At 49.6% G+C, this 24,361-nt stretch overlaps 2 protein-coding genes across 14 annotated transcripts in view; one reads left to right on the forward strand and one right to left on the reverse strand.

The window, feature by feature from the left end:
- LOC138683887 (uncharacterized) overlaps positions 1-2,504 on the reverse strand; it is a 28,601-nt gene extending 26,097 nt beyond the window's left edge. For 9 of the 13 annotated variants that reach the window (XR_011323361.1, XR_011323364.1, XR_011323360.1 and 6 more), the window contains exon 1: positions 2,152-2,503. The gene's annotated coding sequence lies outside the window, so the exon portion shown is untranslated. Of the gene's footprint in view, positions 1-1,574; positions 1,740-2,151 lie in introns of those variants that run through there. The other 4 variants (XR_011323363.1, XR_011323362.1, XM_069777104.1 and 1 more) reach the window with 3 other exon arrangements.
- A 436-nt stretch (positions 2,505-2,940) lies between these two features.
- On the forward strand, positions 2,941-8,177 carry LOC138683878 (polycomb group RING finger protein 2-like). The gene is made up of 4 exons (XM_069777083.1): positions 2,941-3,482; positions 3,805-3,865; positions 5,459-6,836; positions 6,964-8,177. Exons 3-4 carry the CDS (start codon positions 6,550-6,552, stop codon positions 8,039-8,041), a joined length of 1,365 nt encoding a protein of 454 aa, XP_069633184.1. The 5' UTR covers positions 2,941-3,482; positions 3,805-3,865; positions 5,459-6,549; the 3' UTR covers positions 8,042-8,177.
- The last annotated feature ends 16,184 nt before the right edge of the window (positions 8,178-24,361 follow it).

Raw genomic sequence — 24,361 nt, forward strand, 5'->3', positions numbered from 1 at the left:
GATACAATGGGTATTTCTAAAATTCAGACGGAGAGCGTTCAAACACATACTTGGGAAACACTTGCTTAACAGATTCCCTCTCAAAGCATTTTCCAGTTTTAACAGCTTTGGGTTCTAGCTGAAGGCTCAGGAGTATTCCTCTCTTCACCAAGTTCTACAATTCACAAACTTTCAACCAGAATTTCTTTGCAATTTTCTAAGAAGCAGAGCAAGGAGACGCTAACACTTTTTTCACCTCTGCAGCTAACAAGATCAAGGCTTCACCCTGCTCACTTTAAAACAAAGTTCTCCTCAAATCCTAGCCACGCTTCTTCTACCTTCCCACCCATTCCTAGCCAAAACCTGAAGTCCTTAGGCTCATGAGAAGCATTCTTGTTTCAGCTACTGAGCTACTGTAGCAACTGCAGTTAGAAACAGAGAGTGCAGTCTCCCTTCCCATAACCCAACCCCTAGCTAATGCATTTTGCCCTCTCGTAAGCTGGTGAGGGGTTTCGACCGGCACCATTCCTTCGGTCCTCTCCTTGACTTTACTTCCCCTGGGAAGGTCCTGACCTTCCTGAACACAGAGCACAGGAGGAGAGATGAAGAGAGAGCTCTTCTCAGTAACGGGTGAAGACTGACGTTTTAAATCCTTGAGGGTTTCTAGCACGTGCTTCAGCCAGACGTTTGCCATCTCCCTCTGCCGCGCTGCTCGACCGAATGAGCCCTTAGTCCAACTCCAACCGCCGCCCCTCACTTTTCTTAGGATGGAAGTGGGAGAGGGTAAAGGAACACACTTTCTAAGAGCCGATACAACGTTCCAGAGCGTCACTGCCCAGATGTCACCCGAAAGGCTGCCGCAGACACACCTTCAGACGCCAACCTCCCCAAATCTTTCAAGAGGCGGCCGCAAGGATGTCTGGCCTCGGCCGTCAGAGGCAACCACCCGCGCTCAGGCAAGTGACAAGGCAACTTCCAACCCTGCAGACTCACTCGGGGCCCTTCCTCGCATCTCAGAACGCTCTCTTTCCCCGAGGATTTCCCAGCACTCCCACCTGCCGACAGAAAACACTCGCCTGCAACCACAACGCGTCCTCTCCCCCCTCCCAGTCTTAGAAGGGGAGAGTCCCTGCCACCCGCCAGTAAGGGAGACTAACTCTGTTACAAACCTCGCCAACGCCCGCTCTGCAGGAGACACACCAACATTCGCCCTGCTACGGTGGTTAGCGGAATCTCACACGCGCTCCCCCACCTCCTAAGCGCAGACGCATCCCCGCAGCTCACGCTGTAGGCAAAACAATCGAGCCTCCCCGCAATCACCCACCTTCATCAAACACAGCACACGCTTGCCTAAGCGCACCGGGATGCATTTAAGAGGAAGCGCTCACGAGCTCCTCTCCAGCACGCGCCTCTGCAGAGAAGAGCCCTACAACTCTCCTGACGTTTCCTCTCCAGGCGGGAATCCGCGGAGAGCAAGCACCGCATTTTCCTTCTGCTGCACTACCCACCCCCCCCAGCAAGAGCTCACGACCCACCCCCCCGTACTCCCGGTAGGAAACAGCAGAGCTTACTACTTTGCCCCATTACCCACTAACCCACGGGCGTGGGCACGTCTATTCCCGAAAGGGAAAACTTTCGCTTCCTGTAGTCGCTCTCGCTCCTCTCCGCCGGCGTACAACGTGAGCCGTTCTCCCCTCCACTTCCCGAGGAAAGTCCATCCGCTGGGCGGCTGGCCACAACAGCCCCTTTCCCTCCAGCTAGGAAAGTCACGCTGCTGCACCCAGCAGCAGACCCCTCTGCACCCCGAGGAAAAGGGGTCACCCCACGACGGCCCGCTCGCTTCCCGGAAAGGGGCCCGCATCACCCCCGCCCCCCGCCGAAGCGCCCCGCTCCTCTCCCCCACGCTGGAGCTCACCCCCCCCCCGCACCCCCAAACTCCTCCCGGGCCGTCACCGCGTCCGCTTCCACCGACCCCTCCCCCCGCAGAGGGCTCCGTCCTCCCCCGCTCCCCACTCGCCCCCCGCCGCGGGGAAAGCCCCCCCCCCAGCTCTCCCCACGGCCGCGGCCCGGGCCGCGCTCTCCTCTCCTCCGGGAAGGGGGAGCGCGGCCCGAGCCCGGGAGGGGACGGAGCGCGGCCCTCCCACCGCCTCCCGCCCCCGCGCGGGCCCGCACCGTCTCCTCGGGGTCGATGTCGATCCGGAAGGTCTGCTGCTGCAGCGTTTTCAGCGTGATCTGCATGGCGGCGGCGGCGGCTGCAGGCCGCCCGTCGCGGTCGCGGTCGCGGTCGCGGTCCTCTCCCCGCGTCCGCCGCAGCGCAGCGGGACAGGCGGAGAGGAGGAGCGGGAGAAAAAAGAGGAGGAGAGCGAGCGCGGAGCAACGGCTCGCCCTCTGCCGCGGGGCGCCAGTCACACTCACGGCGCGGCGGGAGGCGGAGTGCGGGCGGCGCTCAGCCCCCGCGCCTCAGGCGACGGCGGGGGGAGGGAAGAGCGACGGGACGGGGGGGGGCGGGGGCAGGGAAGAGCGACGGGACGGGGGGGGGGCGGCGGCGGCTGCGCGCCGCCGCTCGGCGGGAGGGAGCGGGGCAGGCGGCGTGCGCCTGCGCGGGCTGGCCGCTCGCCGCTCCTCGCCCGCCGAGAGCCGGCGTGGGGAGCGGGGAGAGGAGCGGGCGCGCATGCGCGGTGCCCCCGACGGGGTGGCGCCCACGGGCGGGCCCGCCTGCCGCCGCCTGGCGCCGCCCCGGCCGCCTGGCGCCCGCGGCGCCACCTGAGGCGCCCGCAATGCGCCGGCGCGGCTGAGCCGCGCAGCGGGTGCCCGAGGAGGCGCGGGCGGGGGCGTGCCTGCGAGCGTCCGAGGGGGCCGGGAGATGAGGCGGCCGCCTGCGTGTGCACACCGCTTACCGTGGCGGTTGCAGGTTACTCGCACATACATACGTGCGTGCGTACGCACGCGTTGATGGGGGCAGGGGGGCCTGAAGGCTGCAGCCCTCTGCAGGATGGCTGTGGGTGGCGTAGGGTCGTTGAGGCCGGCCGGCCCACCCGCCGTCCCTCCGACGGCTCTGCGGTGGCTGGCAGCTGGGGTTGTTCGGCATCTCCTCGCCGGCACGCGTACTGCGAGGCGGCTGTGCCGCGGAGCCGGCCAGCTCCTTGCCTCGGCACCTTGCCTCGGCAGGCCGAAGGGCACGGGTTGCTCCGTCGGCCTGCGTGTGCACAGCGGGTAATAACAACGCTGCCTTCCCAGTCTCGCCCCACCGCACTGCTGTAAGGCAGCGGGCCCGTTCAGCATTCGCGCAGTGCCTCAGCGGCGCTGAGCGGCGCGCAGATACCTCGGCCGACGCGGCAGGAAAGAAGCTCGCCTGTCACCACAGCGAATCTCCGGTTCGGCATGGGGAGAGGCTTTCCTCCGAGAGGCTGAGAGCAACGTATTGCTACACCTAGGACAAGCTTCTCGAAGACCGAAGGTCTTTTCGGAATCCTGACAAGCCTTACGATGCGCGTACTGCACAAGTTTAGACTTTAGACTAAGTTTTAGAACTTAGTGTAGTTCTCTGCCGTAGTCATCCCAAGCTTTGTAAGCAGCGTTTGTGAGTTGTTTGCCTGCCTTTCCGGAAGTCTGTACCGTCTTCTCTGCGTTATCCTCCCCACCTCACTCCCATCCCACGCGTACGAATAGGGAGCCCAGGAGGTTACTTGCTTATCACAGAAACTGGTGCAGTGGATGGGACAGCGTAGGACCTCAGTTCCGCCAGGGCCGGCTTCAATAGTTAGTGCTTACCTGTGATGAGTTATTAACCTCCGTCTCCCCTGGTACTCCTCGGGCAATGCAGAGAGAGAGAGAGAGAGAGAGACCCCTGCTACAGATAACCCTTAAAGTCGAGCCCACTACACTGGTAAGAGGGACCCCCGCCCCGGCTCCTTATAACCTCTTCCACCAGTAGGTGTGGGATCTCCCAGTGCGTTTTCTTTGTTAAGCAAGGCTGTCTTTCTGCAAAAGAGGATGCTGATGTTAGGCTAACTTAACACCGCCATGCAATTAAACCCCACGTTTCTCAGTATCGTGTAATGCCTTGAGAAATTCTACTCTGCCACGTTGTCAACCTAACATTTGTAACCAAAAACACCTCACCTTTTAGCTCACTATTACAGTAAGCTTGGCTTCATAACACTTTCCTACCAGCAGCGCAGCAGAGCTGGGGCCAGCAGGCTGCGTTTGCAATGCAAAGGGAAAGCAGGAGACACCTCTCCCTGCAGGAGTGTGTGGATGCGTACGTGTCTTGCGCACACAGCTGGTGGTGCTGCTCCTGTCATCATCCACCTCAGGCTCTGACACGCAGCTGCTGGACAGCCGAAGCCTCTTAGGGCTTTCGCAACCAAAAAGAAACTGCTGACTGTTGCTAGTAGGAATCCAGCATTCTTGGCAGCACGCAATAACTTGCTTGCATTGCATGGAGAGCCATTAAAAAAGAAGGAAAAAAAAAAAAAAAAAAAAAGAGCCGTGAGATAAAATATCGCTGGCTATTTTTTGCATGGGTGGTTACAACTTAAAATATGCTGCTTGTTCACTTTCGCTATTGCCCGACACCGGATCTAATTCTGTACTTTGCAGATAGAAGGGATTTTTTTTTAACTTTTCATTCAGCAGTCCAGCTTACGCAAGCGCTGAGCTTCACACGAAAAGGAAAGTACCTCATGCTGAGGGTTTGTGTCAGTTTCAGTACTCTTTTCTGCTCAGAATATGTTAAATGTAAACTACCCATTCTGATTTTTGTGGTTGCCGGTTATAGTAGGAAACGGTTCTGCCCGGTTTGCGGTGGGGCGAGGGTTCATTTACGTGGTGGCTGCTCAGCACTGCTGCGAGGCCTTGTAAAAGCCTCAGCAGAACTGGGAATCGACTCCAAAGGCCGTGAACTGCTAAGGAGGAAGACTTTCCTGACCGTTTATTTGAACTTTGAGCAAACAAAATGAGAAAAGAGAAAGCTGTGATTTGGGGTTTTTTCCCCTGCTGAGTGGTACAGGAACTTAGGACGACTCACTGTATGGGGCCTAAATTAAATAGACAAGTTCTCGGTGTTTCCTCTAGCTCAGCCCCTTCAGCTCCATAAAATAGCTTATGGCAGAGCTTGACTCGCCAGGTCGTTCTTCAGGCTGCTTCCCATCAGCTGCAGAATTGAGGGAGCACAGAATTTTTCCCAGAGCACTCTCGTCTTTTAAGTTTCAGAGCGCTTCTCCTCGGCAGCCAGTGCTTGGGTTTTTTTCATTTTGTGTCCAAAGTATTTTGGGTAATTGCCCTGTGTTCAGGCTGGAGTATCACACTTCCTGGCTTCATTTACAACCGTTTGTATGCTGACTCAGTGAGCGCACAAACCTCTCTTATGCGAATAGAGTAACTTACATTGATTGGAAGGGGATGTGAAATGAAGCCCAAAAGTTAGAAAGAGGTTTTGATGGCAAATGCGTACGGCGATGACTTTTTGGTTTTTCAGAACTCCTGGATTTTCCTTTCCAAGTAACTGGATCTCCCTGGCGCAGTTGCTCCAACTTCACGCCACCGTGGCTTTGTCCTGCTCAGCTCTTTTCCATTGTCCGGGATGCCCCACAAACTGCTGTCTCCCACACGGAGGTGTATGTTGTCATGTCTTACAAGTTGCTAGGCGAAGCCCTTAATTACAGCTGGCCCTTGCAGAGGGGGAGGAAAACACAGTGAAACCAAAATGTGGTAGGGAAGGTAACGGGGAAGTATTTGTGCCTCCGGTACACCTTTCCCCGCAGCCAGGTTTCCTTACATAACCCCAGTGCTTCTGGAAGTTGGAAAGATGCGCATGTTTAAACGGCACAGAGATAGGGACGTGAGTCAGTGCTGTCCCCTTTCTGACTGAAAGAGTTATCCAAAGCCTAGGGCCTTGCTGGTAGTTTATCAGAGTGCGTATGTATGCTGTGGAGCCCACAGCAGCGAGCACTTGGAGCCTGTGAACTCCTAGGTCTCTGTCAGTGATGTTACATTTAACGGAAGGAGCATCCGACTGCCGAGACAGTAAACAGGTCTGATGGAAGCCTGCTTGTTTACAGCAAATGTGCAAAAAAGGACCTGATTCTCGCAGCTGCTGGTGGCCCGGGAAAAGCAGTTTTGCTGCTGTTGGTAACAGACCACAGTCCTTATGCTAACTTGGTGAGGCCAGAGGACCAGGCTCTACTGGGCTTGTTGGGAGAACTTACTTTCTGAAAAGAAGCTTTGTAAGGGTGTCTCATGTTACGATGTGTGGTTCAAGTATCAGGTACTAGCAAAGGCCTTGAAAACATGGGTGTGGGCTAAAAGAGCATCCCCGAGGCTATAAAGAATTCCGCAGTAGTCAGTTCCCGGCCACAGAAGTACAGCCTTGAGACCTGAGAAAAACTGTTACCATAAAGAGAAAAAAGAGGAAGAAGCTAAGCAAGAAAAACGTTCAGCAACAGGATAATACGCGGTGGGATAACCCCGGGCGTGGGGCGAGCACCGGTGGGTGAGGATGGCCTGTCAGACACCCCCCAGCGATGGACGGCGGTGCCCCCGAGTGATGGGTTCTGAGGTCACCGAGGAATGGACTGTGATGTCCCCGAGCGATGGATTGTTACCACGCGTCCCTCCCTGCTTGAATTCGGGCCCCGAGCCTCAGCCAGCCGGCTCGTGCCCACACTCCAGCTGAGCGGGTTCGCGAGGTCTGGAGTGTCGAGCGAGGCCTTTGCTGAGCAAGTGCTGGTGTTGGGCTCGGGCAGTTGTTTTTTGCAGCTCTCCGCGCCCAACCTCAGAGCCGTCCAAGGATCTTCCCCGGCCCTGCCAGGTTCAGGCAGCCGGGGCACCCAGGAGGCACGCTCGCAGCAGCAGAGGTGAGCTGGGAGGGGAAACCTCAGCCTGGAGTGGGTTGCTGGGAGGGTTTCCTTCTTGAGGGACCTGGGCACTTCTTCCACCCCTCCGCGGGCCAGCCAATGACCCTGGCCTCTCTTCCTTCTCTAGCGTGACACCCGCTGCTGCAGCGCCGGTGACAGGGAGCAGCTCAACGTCCCCAGCTCCCCCCAGCCCACCGCAGCACGTGGGGACCATGGCCGCGGAGCTGGACAACCGCTGTCCCATCTGCCTGGACAGCTGGGAGGAGGCCAGCTACGTGATGCCGTGCCTCCACCAATTCTGCTATGCATGCATCCTGCGGTGGGCTGAGAGCAAGCCCGAGTGCCCCCTCTGCAAGAGGAACGTCACCTCCATCTTGCACTCGGTGCAGGCGGACGACAACTTCAAGGAGCACGTTGTCGCACCACCTCCAGTGCCATCAGTTGCCGTCCACCTGGCAGGAGGTGCTCCTGGCCATCCAGCCGCCCACAACCAGCCATCAGCTGCACAGCCGCTGCCCAGGGCTCCTGTGGGCAGCCTCCATCCCCACGTCTGGGCATCCCTCTTCCAAGAGGACCCAGCTCTGCTCCGGCCCGTGATGCTCTGGCTGCGACAGGAGCTGTGGCTCTTCTTCGAGGGTGGCCGCTGGGAAACAGCTGCAGCGCGGAGGCTCGTCCTGTCCAGCCTGCACCTCTTCGGCCTGGACGAGGAAACCCTGTTCCAGCTGCTGCGGGGTGCCCTGGGCGAGTACACGAGGACCTTTGTGCGCCAGCTGATCGACACCATCGTGGAGCGGTGCGGCGGGGAGGCACGACGCCGGGTGGGCCTGGAGGACGCCCGTGCTGCCGAGGAGCGGGAGGGCAGCCCTGCGGCTGCCCCCGGCCCCGCTGCCTCCCAAAGGGGGTCTCCTGCCCCCAGCCCAGCCCCCTCCAGCAGCCGTGGCACAGCCGAGGCAGAAGAGCTCCCCAGCACCTCATCGGCTGCCCTTCGTGGGGGTCCTGGCAGCCCTCCCTCTGCCCCTGTTCCCACCCACAGGGAGCATGACGAGCCACAGGAGGACCCAGAGGAGGCTGTGCCCGGGCCCTCCGCTCCCAGCCAGGGCAGCGAACTCTCCCCCGGGGGACCCCGGAGAGCCCCAAAGAGGAGGGCTGGCAGCCCTCGGGCCTCCTCACCTCCGAACAAGAGGCCACCCCACCGGCCACAGTAGGAGGGTGCCCCAGGAGCTGGCGAAACCAGCGACAGGCCAGCGGCTGGGGCACCCACCAGCCTCCCAAAGGGACCCGGAGACGGTCATTAGTAGCCTAGCGCTCATGATCAAAGCGTACAATAAACGTATCAAAAGTACAGAAGTAGTCTTGCTCTTTCTAACAATGTCGTCGGCGTTGCTATCCCCGCCCGTGTTGCTTTCTCACGTGGCCACAAATAGCTACCGAGGGGACTCGGTCCATACTTTCCCCAGGGGCAGAAGCGAGGAGGACTGTCCTGGAGCTCCTCACACCATCCTCTCGCCTGTTTTTAAAGATGGGGTGCAACATCTGGCGCTCTCTAGTCTTTGGTGCCTCCCCCAAGCTCCACGACCTTTCAGAGATGACAGAGAGCGGCTTCACAGCGACACCAGCCAGCCCTCCCAACACCCTCAGACAAATCCCACCAGGGTCGATTGACGTGTATGGGACAAGATTTCTCAGCAGACCCCCGACCTGAACGTCCTCTTGCTACTGGAATTCCTCTGCTCCTGGAGCCCCGGCCTCTAGGCTAAAATGCCTGGCAAGAGTGTCAGGGAAGACCGAGATGAAGGCGGCACCAAGTACCTCGGCTTTGCCTGCCTTTGCTGTTCCTGTATCACTCAACCCGCCTGGCAAGCAGGCACACGTGTTCCTTGCCTGATTTACCATTTACGTAGCAGCAGAAGCCCTTCTTGTTGCTTCTCATATCCCTTGCCAGCCCTGGCATTTTCCAGATCACATCTCAGCACACCTCAGTAGTGATTCCATATCCTCTCTCATAATCTGTCATAACTTCTACCAATTGTATATCTTTTTTTGTATTGCTCTGCCTTGAATTCTCTGTATACCTATGCCAGCCCCCTGATGTATCTGGTTTTTTTTTCACTTGAGCATCCTGCGTGGACTTTTCTTGTGTTTGGAGAAGATTATCTTTAAAGCTCTGCTAGGCCTTTTGAACATCTTTGCCCTTCATAATTGGCTCCCACAAGAGCTGCCTCCCACGTACTTCTTCCCTAAATAAGCCACAGCTTTCTTTCATGAGGCCCAGGGCTACTCGCCTTCCTAACTCCCCCAGGATCTTGAACTCCTCTGTGTCAGGATCATTACAGTCATGGTTCCTATTCATTATCACAGCCCTGACCAATTCTTCCTTGTTCTTAAGTAGCGCATGCAGGACAGAATCACCCCAGTTGGTCCATCTAGCATCTGTGTTATCCCTGTGTCCTGGTTTCAGCTGGGATGTAGTTAACTGTCTTCCTAGTAGCTGGTACAGTGCTATGTTTTGAGTTCAGTATGTGAAGAATGTTGATAACACTGATGTTTTCAGTTGTTGCTCAGTAGTGTTTAGACTAGAGTCAAGGATTTTTCAGTTTCTCATGCCCAGCCAGGGCACCTGACCCAAACTGGCCAACAGTGTATTCCATACCATGTGACATCCCATCTAGTTTAGGAACTGGGAAGTGGGGGGGGCAGGGATTCGCCGCTCGGGGACTGGCTGGGTGTCGGTCGGCAGGTGGTGAGCAATTGCCCTGCGTATCATTTGTACATTTCAATCCTTTTATTACTACTGTTGTCATTTTATTAGTGTTATCATTATCATTATTAGTTTCTTCTTTTCTGTTCTATTAAATCGTTCTTATCTCAACCCAGGAGTTTTACTTCTTTTCCTGATTTTCTCCCCCATCCCACTGGATGGGGGGGGAGTGAGTGAGCGGCTGCGTGGTGCTTAGTTGCTGGCTGGGGTTAAACCACGACACCCTGACACCCACCAGAAATTTCCCTGGTGGCCTTTCCCTTGCAGCAGGTGCCAGGGATGTTGCAGTCCCCCAGGAGAACCAGTGCCAGTGACTAGAAACTCATCCATGCCAGGAACACTGTAGTTTGCTCTCCACACATGGTGCTCTAGCACAAACATAGAAACGAGGAATGTGAGACTGGGCCAGCATATGAAATACGACTCCTTATTTCCTGGAAACATCTTAAAATAAATTAAGGTTGTTTTGTTGTTGTGGTTGGTTGGTTCAGGGGTTTTTTTGTCCTTCTGAACCTAGCAATGAAGTATAATGGGTCAGAAACCCGCTCTTCTGAAACTGAATGTCTTCCTGTCTCCAGCATAAATGTATTTGTGATCAGTTTAAATCTATGCGGTCTTGGAGCAGCATGGCCATTCAGGATTTCAGTATTCATACTGTATTCATGTACAGTAATTGTACTCCTCTTGGCTTTCATTTTGTGAGACTAAATATGCCAAGCTTCTGTAGTCTTGCCTTCTTTCCTATGATTATTTTAGTTGTCCTTCTCTGCACCTGTTCCAAACTGATTTAACCTTTCCTGGACTTGAACCAGACCCTACACAATATCTCACTAGTATGATCTGTGCTTTTGGATCTTGCTTTGCACCTGCCCTGTGAAAGCACTTGCCCTTCTCTCAGCACTGTCTTTTTAGTAACATGTAGATACCTTAGGACCAGTTATGCACACTTGCCTGGCTGTCTTGGCAGTTTTCAACCACGATCTCCAGCTTAGGGCAGAAATTCTTGCTATTGTTGCTGAAGGGATGACTTTGGAATCTGTACTGCTAACATTTATATACCTTCATCCAGTTCTAAGGGTCACATCTTTTTCCACATGGACAATACCTGATTGAGCTAATCACTAAGATTCTGCACAGTGTTTCCACTTTTCGCAACAGTCATTAAAGGAAATTTCCAGTAAGATGAGTCCAAACAGCAGTCCCTGAAGAATATCTCACATAACTTACTTCCAAATTAATGATCCCCTGCTGTCATTACAGATCCCTCTGTGCCTCTTCTTCCTATAAACAGCTTCTTAGCTGCTATACTATGATGGTACTAATCCCCATTTTTGCCAGTGTCACTAATTTTTTCTAAGATGACATCAAGTCAAATGGATACTTTTTCTTCAGTGCGAAGGGCATCAGCAGAACATCAGTATTTTTTGGTGGCTTTTGGCACTCAAGGCTATTTTTATATCACTATAATGGAAGGTAGTATAGCCTAGACTGCGCTAGCAAGCACAGCTTTTTGGATTGCTTCAGATGACTTGGGCTGAATGATACTGTTGTGTCTAGACACTCCCTAACACACAGGTGGATACACATGTACAGACACACATCCATCCCTGCTCTGTACTTCTACCTTCCCTTGTACATTGTTGTTGTCATTTTTTAGCAAAGCATTCACAGATACTCTCATGCAAACTGCCACAGCAAGTGTTTGAATGCTAATGGGGCAGCAGACTCACTGGGAACGTGCCTTGCTTCATTAGGTGACTGAGAAGCGTGCTGGGTGCTGTCTTTTAGAAGAGATCTGTACAGATTCTTAGCTGGCTGTAATATACATTCCAATTGAGCACTACTTACGAGCCAAATTTCAAGGTTCAGCAAGCAATTCAACTAGGGCAGAAGGAATAATTAGAGTTGTGAAAGGCTGAAATGTAAAACAGATGAACAGATTGTTCCTTTCACCTGCCAGACCCTGGGGAGAAAAAAAATTCAGTTTCTAGATAACAGCAAACTCTCTTAGCTCAAAGGGACCTTCCCTCCCTCCCAAAGCCATGAATGACAGTCCAGTGTAAGATTGCATTGCACACTTCAGTATCAAATCTTCAGTTAGCATGTTGTATATTTCTGATACCCAGCTTATCATCAGGATTCCTGCACTCATGGTAGCCTGTGCAAATACAAGGTGCTTGTAAAATACCATGTCTGAGGGTGCTGTTACCAAACTGAGCTCTGCAGAGTCCTTCAGGTCCATTAATGGACTTGCCTGTTTAGCTGGCTATTTCACATTTAGGGTTGGGTCACTACTGAACTGCTCATGTAAAGCCTTTTCTACTGCTAACTGAAGCAGGGATATGTCACCTTTAATTCATATACCCCGTTCCATTACAGCTTTTCTGGCTCTGTCTGCACTGTAGTGAGGGATTGCAGTACATGTGAGGATACCAGGTTTGGCTCTGATTACGCATGGTTACCAGTAAAATGAAATACGGATAAAATGGAGGGATGTTTTTCTTGGGATTTAATAGCATGCTTTTCCTTTTTTACTCCCAACCAATTGGTTTTTCTTCTACTGCTGTGTTCCTAGGCTTCCAACTGCAAGTTTAAGAGGTAGTTCAGAGGAGTGGGTAGGGCACCTGACTGGGAGTAAAGAGGCATGCCTACTAATCCTGCCCAAAGTAACCAAACAGCTAATGATTTTGATTTTAGCTGTATGTGGTTCTGTCCTCTCTGTGAGGAGGACTCAATAGATCTGCAAAGTGCAATAACTTAAAAATTAGCTTCATAATTTTTTTTTAATTAAAATGAAGAAGAAAATTAAATTACCAGCAGTGAGAACAAGAAATAACAGTCATCCACTAATTGTTTGTTGGGAGGCAGGTTCAGTGAAGGGGAAAATCAAATTAGATAGGTATTGCTGGGTTTGTCTTCATACTTTCTAGGCTAAATGGTATTTTCTGAGATCAAGTAGAGGACCAAACATGCAGAAATGCCATTTCAGGATTTATGCAGTGTTCACTTGCATGTCTGGTTACAAATATTGATGGTTACAGTAACACTTACTTTCTGCTACAATTGTCACATACAAATAAGATAATTAGGAGTGCAAAAGGCCTGAAAGGAATAATTTGTTTGAGGTGAGAAGGACTTTAAAACTGCAAAGCTGAGCATAAACTCATTCAAGTTGAGCATAAAGGGCAAATATCAAATCAGGCAAAGCAAGCAGATTTTAACCAAGCTTCAGTGAGATGCAATGGAGATGTCATGCTGTCCAAGTTAATCTGCGCTGAGGAGAGAAATTAAAGGAGTTATCAGGAGTTATGAATTATTCTTTCTCCTGCTCACTGCTGTTGCATGGCTGCTGTAAGAGGAGAGACTGAACAGATTCTGCTTCCATAGATGTGCACACTTACAAAAAGGAGCAGTGGAAGGGTGATAGGGGTAAATGGAGTGAAGCTGATAGTGGAGCAATACTAGTACATGATCAATAGCGCTTCATGTTGAGCGGCAGAAGAGTACAATTGGCCATAACCCTCAGCAGTATGGTGCTTCTTATAAGAGACAGGGCTTTCATGTTTCCAGCTGAGGCACCAGAGACAGACAGTTCATGTGAATTACACGCTTTTGCATGTATACATGCTGCCCAGTGCACTCAAGATACAGTAAATCACTTACACCTGCTGAGAAGGCAGGATAGAGCATGTGCACTGTGCGTGGAAGCCCAACAGTTCTTAGACACAGCTATTCAGCACAGCAGCCACATGTGATAGCTGCAGCTGGTTGCCATGGTCTCATCACAGATTTCCAGCAGTACAGAATACACTTTTAATTACCAGCTGGCAAAAAAGGAGAGAGCAAAGGACCATCCAAAAGAGGCAGAAAGCTCTACAACCAGGACTGCAATGGAGATGAATTGTCTTAGCTAGAAGATTCATGTCTGCATTCCCCACAGAAAACAATGATAAAAATCAATGTTGGTCACCCCTACAGTAAGAATGTAATTTTAATATGATAAGTGATGATTTTGTCACTCTTAATATGCAAATATTGACTGTATTGAGTTTGGAGAAAGAGAATCATAGAATCATTTAGGTTGGAAAAGACCTTCAAGATCATCAAGTCCAACCATCAACCACGCCCACTAAACCATGTCCTGAAGTACCCCGTCCACTCACTTTTTGAATACCTCCAGGGATGACGACTCAACCACTTCCCTGGGCAGCCTGTTCCAATGTTTGACAACCCTCTCAGTAAAAAAATTTTTCCTAATATCTAACCTAAATCTCCCCTGCTGCAACTTGAGGCCATTTCCTCTTGTCCTATCTCCAGCCACCTGACAGAAGAGACCAGCACCCACCTCACTACAGCCCCCTTTCAGGTAGTTGTAGAGAGCGATAAGGTCTCCTCTCAGCCTCCTCTTTTCTAGACTAAACAGCCCCAGTTCCCTCAGCCACTCCTCATAAGACTTGTGCTCCAGGCCCCCTCACCAAATTGGTTGCACTTCTCTGAACACACTCCAGCAACTCAATGTCTTTCTTGTAGTGAGGGGCCCAAAACTGAACACAGTACTCAAGGTGCGGCCTCACCAGTGTTGAGTACAGGGGAACAATCACCTCCCTGCTCCTGCTGGCCACACTATTTCTGATACAGGCTAGGATGCGATTGGCCTTCTTGGCCACCTGGGCACACTGCTGGCTCATATTTAGCCAGCTGTCAGCCAGCACCCCCAGGTCTTTCTCTGCCAGGCAGCTTTCCAGCCACTCTTCCCCAAGCCTGTAGCGCTGCATGGGGTTGTTGTGACCGAAGTGCAGGACCTGGCACTTGGCCTTGTTGAACTTCATACAATTGGCCTCAGCCCATTGATCCAGCCTGTCCAGATCTCTTTGTAGGGCCTCCCTACCCTCAAGCAGATCGACCTTGCCTCCCAACTCGGTGTCGTCTGCAAACTTGCTGAAGGTGCACTCAATCCCCTCAGCCAAATCATCGATAAAGATATTAAACAGAATGGGGCCCAACACCAAGCCCTGAGGAACACCACTTGTGACCCACCACCAACTGGATTTCACCCCATTCACCACAACCCTCTGGGCTCGGCCATCCAGCCAGTTTTTCACCCAGTGAAGAGTACACTTATCCAGGCCACGAGACGCCAGTCTCTCAAGGAGTATGCCATGAGAGACAGTGTCAAAGGCCTTGCTGAAGTCAAGGAAGATAACATCCACAGCCTTTCCCTCATCCACTAGGCGGGTCACCTGGTCATAGAAGGAGATCAGGTTGGTTAAGCAGGACCCACCTTTCGTAAACCCATGCTGACTGGGCCTGATCCCCTTCTTATCCTGGACTTGCCATGTGAGTGCTCTCAAGACAAACTGTTCCATAATATTCCCCGGTACCGAGGTCAGGCTGACAGGCCTGTAGTTCCCCAGATCCTCCCTCCGACCCTTCTTATAAATGGGAGTCACACTGGCAAGCCTGCAGTCCTCTGGGACCTCCCCTGTTGACCAGGAACGCTGACAGATGATAGAGAGTGGCTTGGCAAGGACCTCTGCCAGTTCCCTCAGTACTCTTGGATGGATCTCATCAGGTCCCATAGATTTCTGAGTGTCCAGATGGCGTAGTAGGTCCCTAACTATTTCCTCCTGGATTAAGGGAGGTATGTTATGCTCTTCATCCTTACCTTCCAGCTCAAGGGGTGGAGTACCCTGGGGATAGCTGGACTAACTATTAAAGACTGAGGCAAAGAAGGCATTAAGTACCTGGGCCTTTTCCTCATCACTGGTTGCTATGTTCCCTTCTGTATCCATTAAAGGAAAGATATTCTCCTTGGGATTCTTTTTACTGTTAACATATTTGTAAAAACATTTTTTGTTGTCCCTTACAATAGTGACCAGATTTAGTTCTAGCTGAGCTTTTGCCTTTCTAATTTTCTCTCTGTATGATCTAACAAGATCCCTGTACTCCTCCCAAGTTGCCCGCCCTTTCCTCCAGAGATGATAAAGTCTCCTTTTTTTCTTGAGTCCTAGCAAAAGCTCCCCGTTCAGCCAGGCTGGTCATTTTCCTCGGTGGTTCAACTTGCGGCACGTGGGAGTAGCCTGGTCCTGAGCCATTAAGATTTCCTTCTTAAAGAATGTCCATCTCTCCTGGACCCCTTTGCCCTTCAGGGCCATCTCCCAAGGGACTCTTTCAACCAGTGCCTTGAAGAGACCAAAGTTAGCCCTCCAGAAGTCCATAGTGGTGGTTTTGCTGACCACCTTCCTTGCGTCACCAAGAATTGACAATTCTATCATTTCATGGTCGCTAAGCCCAAGACGGCCTCCAACCATCACACCTCCCACCAGTCCTTCCCTGTTCGTAAACAACAGATCTAGCAAGGCTCCTCCCCTGGTTGGCTCACCCACCAGCTGTGTCAGGAAGTTATCTTCCACACACTCCAGGAACCTCCTAGATTGTTTACTCACTGCTGTGTTGTATTTCCAGCAGATGTCTGGAAAGTTAAAGTCCCTTGAAGACAAGGGCATACAATTCTGAGACTACTGCCAGCCGCTTGTAGAACGATTCATCCGTCTCTTCAACCTGGTCGGGCGATCTATAACAGACTCCCAGCACAATATCTGTCTTATTGGCTTTCCCTCTCATCCTCACCCATAAGCACTCCACCTTGTCATCAGAATCATGTAGCTCTGTACAGTCAAAACATTCCCTAACATAGAGACCCACCCCACCACCTCTTCTACCTTGTCTATCCCTTCTGAAGAGCTTGTAGCCATCCATTGCAGCACTCCCGTCATGGGAGTCATCCCACCATGTTTCCATGATGGTGATTAAGTCATATCTGTCCTGCTGCACAGTGGCTTCCAGCTCCTCCTGTTTATCACCCATGCTGCATGCATTGGCATAGATGCATTTGAGCTGGCCTATCGAATCTACCCCTAACATCGGCACGCTGCCCCCAGGCTCATCTCTGGTGCACCTAGTTTTATCCCTTACCCCCTTCAAACCTAGTTTAAAGCCCTCTCTATGAGCCCTGCCATCTCATGAGCAAGGATTCTTTTACCCCTTTGAGATAGCTGGAAACCATCTGTCACTAGCAAGCCTGGTGCCGTGTAAACCTCCCCATGATCAAAAAACCCAAAATTCCACTGATGGCACCAGCCTCTGAGCCATGTATTAACCAGGTGTGTTTTCCTGTTCCTTTCAGTGTGTTTCCCTGCCACTGAAGGGATTGAGGAAAACACTGCCTGTGCTCCCAATCCTTCCACTAATTTTCCCAGTGCCCTAAAGTCCCTTTTGATTGCCTTTGGATTCCTCCCTGCAATCTCATCACTGCCAACCTGCACAACCAGCAATGGGTAATAATCAGAGGTCCGAACCAGACCAGGGAGTTCCCTGGTAATGTCTTTTGCCTGGGCCCCAGGTAGGCAGCAGACTTCCCTGTGGGATGGGTCAGGTCTGCATATTGGGCCCTCTGTCCCGCTCAGAAGGGAGTCGCCTGCGACAATTACCCTCCTTTTTCTTTTTCCAGAGGCTGTGAGAATGCATGGGGCTGCCCGACTGAGCCTAGGCACCTCCCTAGACAGGACTTCATCTACAGCCTGATCTTCACTGACCTGGTCCTCAAGTCCCAGAGCCCCATACCTGTTGTGTAGGGGCAACCAGGAAGGTGAGGGAGGCCGAGAGGGGATTCACCTGCCTCCCCGAGCAGGGACCTGTATCCATTCCCCTCCATCTCCGAGGTCCCCTCCTGCCTGGTGGCAGGAGGGCAGGGGAACCTCCGCCTCTTGCGGAGCCTCCATCTGCTGCCTCTGCCTCAGGGATGGTAGGCGTGGGCCCACCAATCTCTCTCCCTCTCACACTCCCTGATACTCCTCAACCTTTCCACTGCCTCCTTCAGCTCTGCCACCCGGCTGAGCGGATCATCCACCTGGTCACACCTCACACAAGAGGTGTCCCCGCTGCCCTCCGGCATCAGTGACAGACGCAAGCGCTCCCTGCAGCCAGAGACCCGGACAGCTGCACGTTTACATAGGAGCTCTGTCTGCGTCGCCACGTTTTTCCTAACAGCAGTTTTCACCCGAGCGGTGACCGTACCTGGGTCTCCCTCCGGGCCGACGCCCACCGCTTGAGTAGCCTTCTCCCGCTGGGAAGAGGAAGAGGGGGGGGCTGCGCCCTACTTGCACTCCCTGCCTGCCCGAACTGCCGCGCCAGGCCCTGGTCGCCCGCGCTCCTCAGGGCCGTTCAAGTCTCCCGCGGTTGCCCCTGGCAAGGCCCACGGCGCCCAACGCCAGCCTCTCTCGCGAGAGCCGCCGGCTCTGGCCCGTCCCTCCGCTCCTCCCCGGCGCTCCGGGGCCGCGGGAACCTCCCGGTCCAGCTCCATCTAGCGCTCAGCCGCCCGCTTACCCTTGCCTCTGCTGGCCTCGCCGCTGACTGAATGCTGCTGACCGTTACACAGCGTTTAAATCTCCCGCGGCTGCCCCTGGCAACGCCCACACCGCGTCAGCCTTTCTCGCGAGAGCTGCCTAAATAGTTAGGTCATGCTTCGACATGCATTCCACAAGTATCTGATTGCTGCTTCAGAGAGAAGATTATCAAATCTTACTGCTCACTTATTACACTGTCTCATTTTTCTCTCCCGGGGACATTCCTGTTTGCTCTCTGAAGTGGGGATATCCCAGAAGGCTTACTGTTTTGCATATGTTACAGTATTTAAAGCTCATCAGTGTGAAGGTCCAAACTTGCAGAGCAGAAAGTTGGAGTCCAGTTAAATAAACTAAAAACCTCACTCTTGTGGATCTTCAAAGGACATAAAGTCCTTCAGGAATCTTTTAACCCTGGAGTTTGATTTGTCATTCTTCTGTGGTTTACAACTAAGATGTAAATCTTAAATCATCTGTCCCTGTAGTTTCTTCTTATGTTTCTCATTTTTGAAGAGTAAGTCCTCTTGCATAAAGTTAGACTTAAGCGCTAAGTTTAGGCCCCAAACTGAGAGGTTACTATCTTGAAAAAGAGTCTTGCTGGAGAAACTTTTCCGGAAGTTGTGACATTGCTGTCCACTTTCCTCTTTCCCGAAATGGTTATTCCCTCTTTGCAGGGAATCAAGATGTCAGTTACTGATTTATATCTCCTTTTATTCATCTTTCTTCCACTCCCCGGAGAGATGCCCAGTTCCAAGAAGGATTTGTTTCCTAATTCTGAAGTTATCTTGTTAGGTACCCATCCTCAGATTTCCCTGTGCCAGAAGTACCACTTGGATGCGTCAGGCTCACTGCATTCTTTTTACCCATCCAGCAGATGGCATCGAAGATCTAGAAAAGTTCGTCCTTCATCATACTGTCGGGTCCTGCAGATACGCTTTCTTTTTTCTTTGACATCTTAGATTTAAAATATAGTGATGCTAACGGGATTATTTTAAGAGACTTCGGATTAGTTTGCTATTGACTTAGAAAAGTTATGATGATAGTATATGTATATATTTTTTAAAGTTGGTCATCTTTTCCTGAAGCCTAACAGTCTGGAAATTTTAATTTTCTTTTTCAATGTACTTAGAGCAAATTTAAGAAGAATTTATCTTATCCTGCTTTCATGTGAGGTTATGTTTTATTTCTCAGTTTGAGTCTGATTTCTCAAGTTCATTATTAAACCAATGTCTGTACTCCAAATATATGCAGTATTCTGGCTGTTGTGAATACTGACATAGGTAACATAGCAAATGTTAATCAAATGTGTTGAAATAATACTACTTCTAAATTGCACTGCTTCCTGACATTCAATTTCACAGAGGTGGCCCAGTTTCAATAACTTAATGAATACTCAGTTCAAAACTACTGCTGATATGCATTAATAAAGGCTAATACAAAAGCCTATTATGACCATATAAGGTCTAATACATTCAGTTGCACAGTCATACATTTATTTAGTTGGCTCCAAATACTATACTTCATTAGGAGAAAGGAATTTGTTATTATCACTTCAGTTCTTACAAGAAGTAACATATAATCCATTTGCTCTTTCATTTCCAGGATGGCAGAAGACAGCTGACTATCTGTGTCTGATCCCACACATGCTAGTCTCCATAGAAAGATTCTTATGCCAGTTTCTTTCCCAGCAAACACTTCTAATGGGTGCCAAGACAACAAGAAATAGTACTAAATTACTGTTTTTTTCCTGTTGTTCTTCTTTTTAACAAAAGCATTTTAACTCTGCCAGCCACAGGAATATTGAATTACATATAAGGTGGGGTCAAAATAATTCTTTCAGTTCAATGGAAGTCATGTCTGGTAGAAGATTTTTTTCTGATCCTCAGAATAAGCAGTTCAAATAGTCCTTTAGCAAAAAAGTATTGAGGTATTTATCCTTATGTACTGATGAAATCATTGATAGGCAATTAGATCTCATCCCTCAGTTTCAAATCTGAAGACTCAAAGGTAAAATATCTTCAGCTTTGATTGGAATCAACCTTAACATTGAATCACCCATGCTATTTAAACAAGTCTGTCTGTGGTACTCAAATATCTTTTTGTGTCATCCTGATAGTAACAATGAACAACTAAGTAGATAACAGAAGTTTAAGAAGTGAAGTCCATTTTCCCCGTAAATAAGACAGCAAGCTACCTTCTGTGGCAATGGGATTTTACCTGACTTTCTTAATCATAGATTGTTCAAGCTGTACCTAGACATTGGATAAGTCATTTTTGCCTGTTCTCTGTTTATCCATATTAAATTCATTTACTGATGTTGAGAAAACATCAATGTCTGGATCAACAACTTTTTATATCCCTCAGTGGCATGCATTCTGACCAATGTATCTCCTTAAGCATTTCTGGAAGTATTGCTTAGATTTTGGGCAGAAGTTATATAGCACATTCTTCAATTCAAGTGTCTTCCTCTGTGATTTTTTTCCACATTGTTAAGAATTATATCTAATATTAATTCTAATTCTAACTCTGTATATTCTTAACTCTTTATACTTACCTAATTCTCTACGCTTAATTCTGTTTCACTGAGATTATCCGTGCTGGTTAACAATAGGGTTTTTTCAGATATGTCGTATGACAGAATTTATCACATTCTTAGTAAATAAACAATATGTCCGATGTTAATAATATTCCTTTAATGGTTGCATACTTGCATAACTTTCCCAAGAAGACTAATAATACCCATTCTTAAAAGACACTTCTGAAAGATTTTAAATTTTTTATTTACTCATTTAACATATGTATTCATTTCATTGATACTTCACCATTGAGGCAAATAAAACTAACCACCATGGAAAACATGATATGAAATGCTGCTTGTTAAATATTTAATAAGTACTGAAAATTACCAGTTTAAGCGATCATGTGGCCAACTCAGTAGTTTGCTACTGGAAGCCAAAATTTATTCTCAGAACAACATGCAGTTCTGAAAAAGAAGGAATGACAGGGGGGAGACATTCATCAGAATCAGGTTTTGGTTCAGGCTGCTGGAGAAGGTCTTAATGCTTGCATCCACTGCAAGCGGCCCAGACCAAGGCCAGTGATCTGTCCAAAACCTTCTCAGAGCTCCAAGTGTGTGAGCCCCTGTGCAGGGCAGATCCTTCCCAATGCCACTCCCACAATCTCCTTGCTCACTCTGGATGGCAGGCTCTCTGGGACATGGATTTTACCATCTGAGAATGGGCAGAGAGCTTCATCTGAGCCCTTAGTTGCTGCTGCAACACAAATAACAATGGACTTTCTATTGTTCCAGCAGAATTCCTGCTCAGATGAATCTCCTAAAGCTCTCATTTTTACAAAATGGAGGATGGCAATACCCAGATTGCCAATTCCACTGCAGGAGAACAAGTTGAATTTGCAAGCACATTTTAGCTGCTGGCTCTTTCTTTGCCATCATCAAAGTTAGTGAAGTGGTAGGGAGGGTCAAAGAAAGGTGAGGCATGCTTGCAGCCAAATTGTACTGATGTCCCCAGCTTCTTTCTTTTCATGGAGGCAGTGCAGCCTGGCTATGACTAAGCTTAGAAGGCAAGGTTCAGTCAGCTTTCATTGTCTCTTTAAATGTCAGCTGTACAAAGTAAATGACAATTAAAAGGCCTTGTCTGTTCCTTCAGCTGGTAGCTTGAGTTTGGAGTCCTCCTATCCCTACCCTAACTGTTGGTGGAAAAGGTCTTTTTCTCTTGTGCATTTTGAAATCTCAGGTGTTCATCTGCAGCCATAAATTTGGATTAGGTCTATCTCGTGTATGAACGATCAGCTCTCAAAAACACCTGACTAATTCTTTGTCTCTCTACTCCAGCTTACTAAAGAAATAGCATACAGACTCACAGCAAATCCTGTGCAGACATCCAGGACATGGTCTGTTCCCATGCCTTTTGCAAGAAAACCATTCCTTTGTTGGAAGAGCCTTCATCTGATTATCAGCAGTTCACTCAAGCGGTACATGCAAGCAGCTATCCATCCTTCAGCTACCCTGATATTTGCTGGGAAAGCAACACAGTGGTGCGCAAGCAATCTACATTTCTGTGGTGAGGCCATAGTGTGTCCTAAGGTAATTGCCGCATACACTGACTAGGAGTGGTGCTCTTCTGGACCTACTCTTTACCAATAATGAAGACTTTTGGGCAGCTTTCCCTACAGCAACTGTAAGATTGTGAAGTGTAAGGTCCTAAGGGGCTTGAGGAAGACAAGTAGCAGAATAAAGACCCTGAACCCAAGAAAGGCAGATATTAGCTTCCTCATGGAAGAGTTAGGAGAGATCCCATGGGAGACTGACTTGGAGAGCAAAGGAGGTCAGGAGTACTAGGAGATTTTCAGAGACAGCCTTCTCAAAGCATAAGAGCAGTCTACACCCTTCATCAGAAAAAGGAACAGTCATAACAAGAAAAGAGCCTGGTTAAAAAGTGAACTACTGAGGGAGCTCAAATGCAGAAGAGAAACATGAGAGAGAGAGAAGAGGTGAGAATCCCACAAAGAAATACAGAAATACTGCTCCTGCATGCAGAAATGTAGTTAGCAAAAACTCAGCCAGAGCTCAAACTAGCAAAAGATGTCAAATACAGGAAAAAAACCTTACTGGTATGTTACCAAGTAGAAGTACAAGGAAGCAGTAGGTGTGCTGCTGAATGGGCCTGGAATGCTAATTAAAAATGCCCACAAAAAAGACAAAAGTACTCAGTGCCTTCTTCACCTCAGTCATCATGGGTGAGGTCAGCCTCCAAGTCTCTGCACTGAGAAGCAATGACAAACAAATGTGCAACTACCAATAGTGGAGGAAAGTTGAATTAGGGACCATGTCCACAAATTGGACACCTATAGACACCTTCCCCAATTTCAGGAGAAAGTCTGTCTGGATATAGGAAAAAAAATTCACCATGAGAACAATTAGACATGGGAGCCAGAAAAGTAATGGACTTTCCCTTGATGAAAGTATTCAAGACTCAGTTCAACAGAGCCCGGATAACTTAATCTAAGGCACTGCTTTCCACAGAAGGTTGAAGTCCCCTTCCAGCCTGGACCTTCCTGTCATTTTTATGACCCTCTTGGTTTCTGGAGCAGGATAACATTGAATGAGAAACAAGTGATCTGATTGCAAAACTGCTCACCATCTCTAGGGACCACTTCAATAAACACACATACGTAACTCATCCCTTCGGCTTACACTTTATTTCACTTTTTCTTGCATCCCTCCCAGTCCTGTCCCCCTCCACTAAAGATCACAGTAGATGCTGTAAAGAGAGGTTTTATTCTCCAAAATGCTGAAGTTTTTATTCTTAATGATTTGTTCATAATGTTCAACCTTTGGTGTCTGGCGATGTCTATTGCCTTCTGTTTCAAGGTCAGTGAAAAAACACCTTTTCTTAATGATAAAATTTTGCTGTAATTTCTGGTATTTGCAGCTACTTCCCAGGTTATACCTTATAGAACAAGATGTGACAACTTCTTTATAGCTCCCACTTGAATCATTTCTACTTCAACCCTCTGTTGTTTTGGTACATCCACCTCTGAAAGATTTTGTGCTACCACATGGAAAGAGCGAGGCAACCATTTGTACTTCTGTTCCAGGAAATTCTGTCCTCAAAACTCTCCCTCAAACATTTTGGCATGTCTCCTGACTTTTGAGGTCTTAGTGAGGAACATCTGAATTTCCAGCCTGAGCCACAACAATATCCAACTAACCCCTATGTTTTTCCAGTAGTGAATAGCATTTGCTTCTCTAAGGCACACTGGAGGTAATTGGGGTCTCACCTGACAGCACTGGTGTATAGGAAAAGGCTGTGCTGTCACTAACCTGCAGATACTCACCCAGCTGCTTTGAGTGTTTTGAGTCCCAATGTCCTCAGCCAATATTGGTGTGATTCCAGGCTCTGCCTCTGTCTCTTGGACATGGCACAACCTCTGTGGCAAGAGTTTCACAGGCCAGCCTCTGGGACTGGTGCTGATACTCAGTGTGCTCCAGCTAATTCCTTTCCACAGCTGCAAGCCCAGGAGCTCTCTGAGTTTACCACACTGTTCTCCCAGGACACACATGAGTTCCAGCAAGCCTAATTACTTTTTGGCTGATGCAAGAAATACAGAGGGGAAAAAAACTACCAACAAAAACAGGGCAAACTCTACACATTGGCCTGCTTTTTTTGCCCTTGTTGCAAAGCAACCTTAAGGTTTATATTAGAGGCTTTTAAAGAGTCCACCCTTCTCCCTCTCCCCTTTCCCTCCTGAAAGTCCTCTTTTCCTCTCCTTCCAGCAGCTGTTTTTCTGCTCCTAGTCTTCTCATTTTTTGACATGACTGAAGAAAGAACCCTTCCTGGATT

The sequence above is a fragment of the Haliaeetus albicilla genome, chromosome Z, assembly GCF_947461875.1.
Source record: "Haliaeetus albicilla chromosome Z, bHalAlb1.1, whole genome shotgun sequence".
NCBI lineage: Eukaryota > Metazoa > Chordata > Aves > Accipitriformes > Accipitridae > Haliaeetus > Haliaeetus albicilla.

Bases quoted from the DNA above. Each gene is read 5' to 3' on its own strand.
- LOC138683878 (XM_069777083.1), top strand. From the start codon at position 6,550: ATGGACTGTGATGTCCCCGAGCGATGGATTGTTACCACGCGTCCCTCC. The intron at 6,837-6,963 runs GTGAGCTGGGAG...TTCCTTCTCTAG, and splicing joins GCACGCTCGCAGCAGCAGAG to CGTGACACCCGCTGCTGCAG.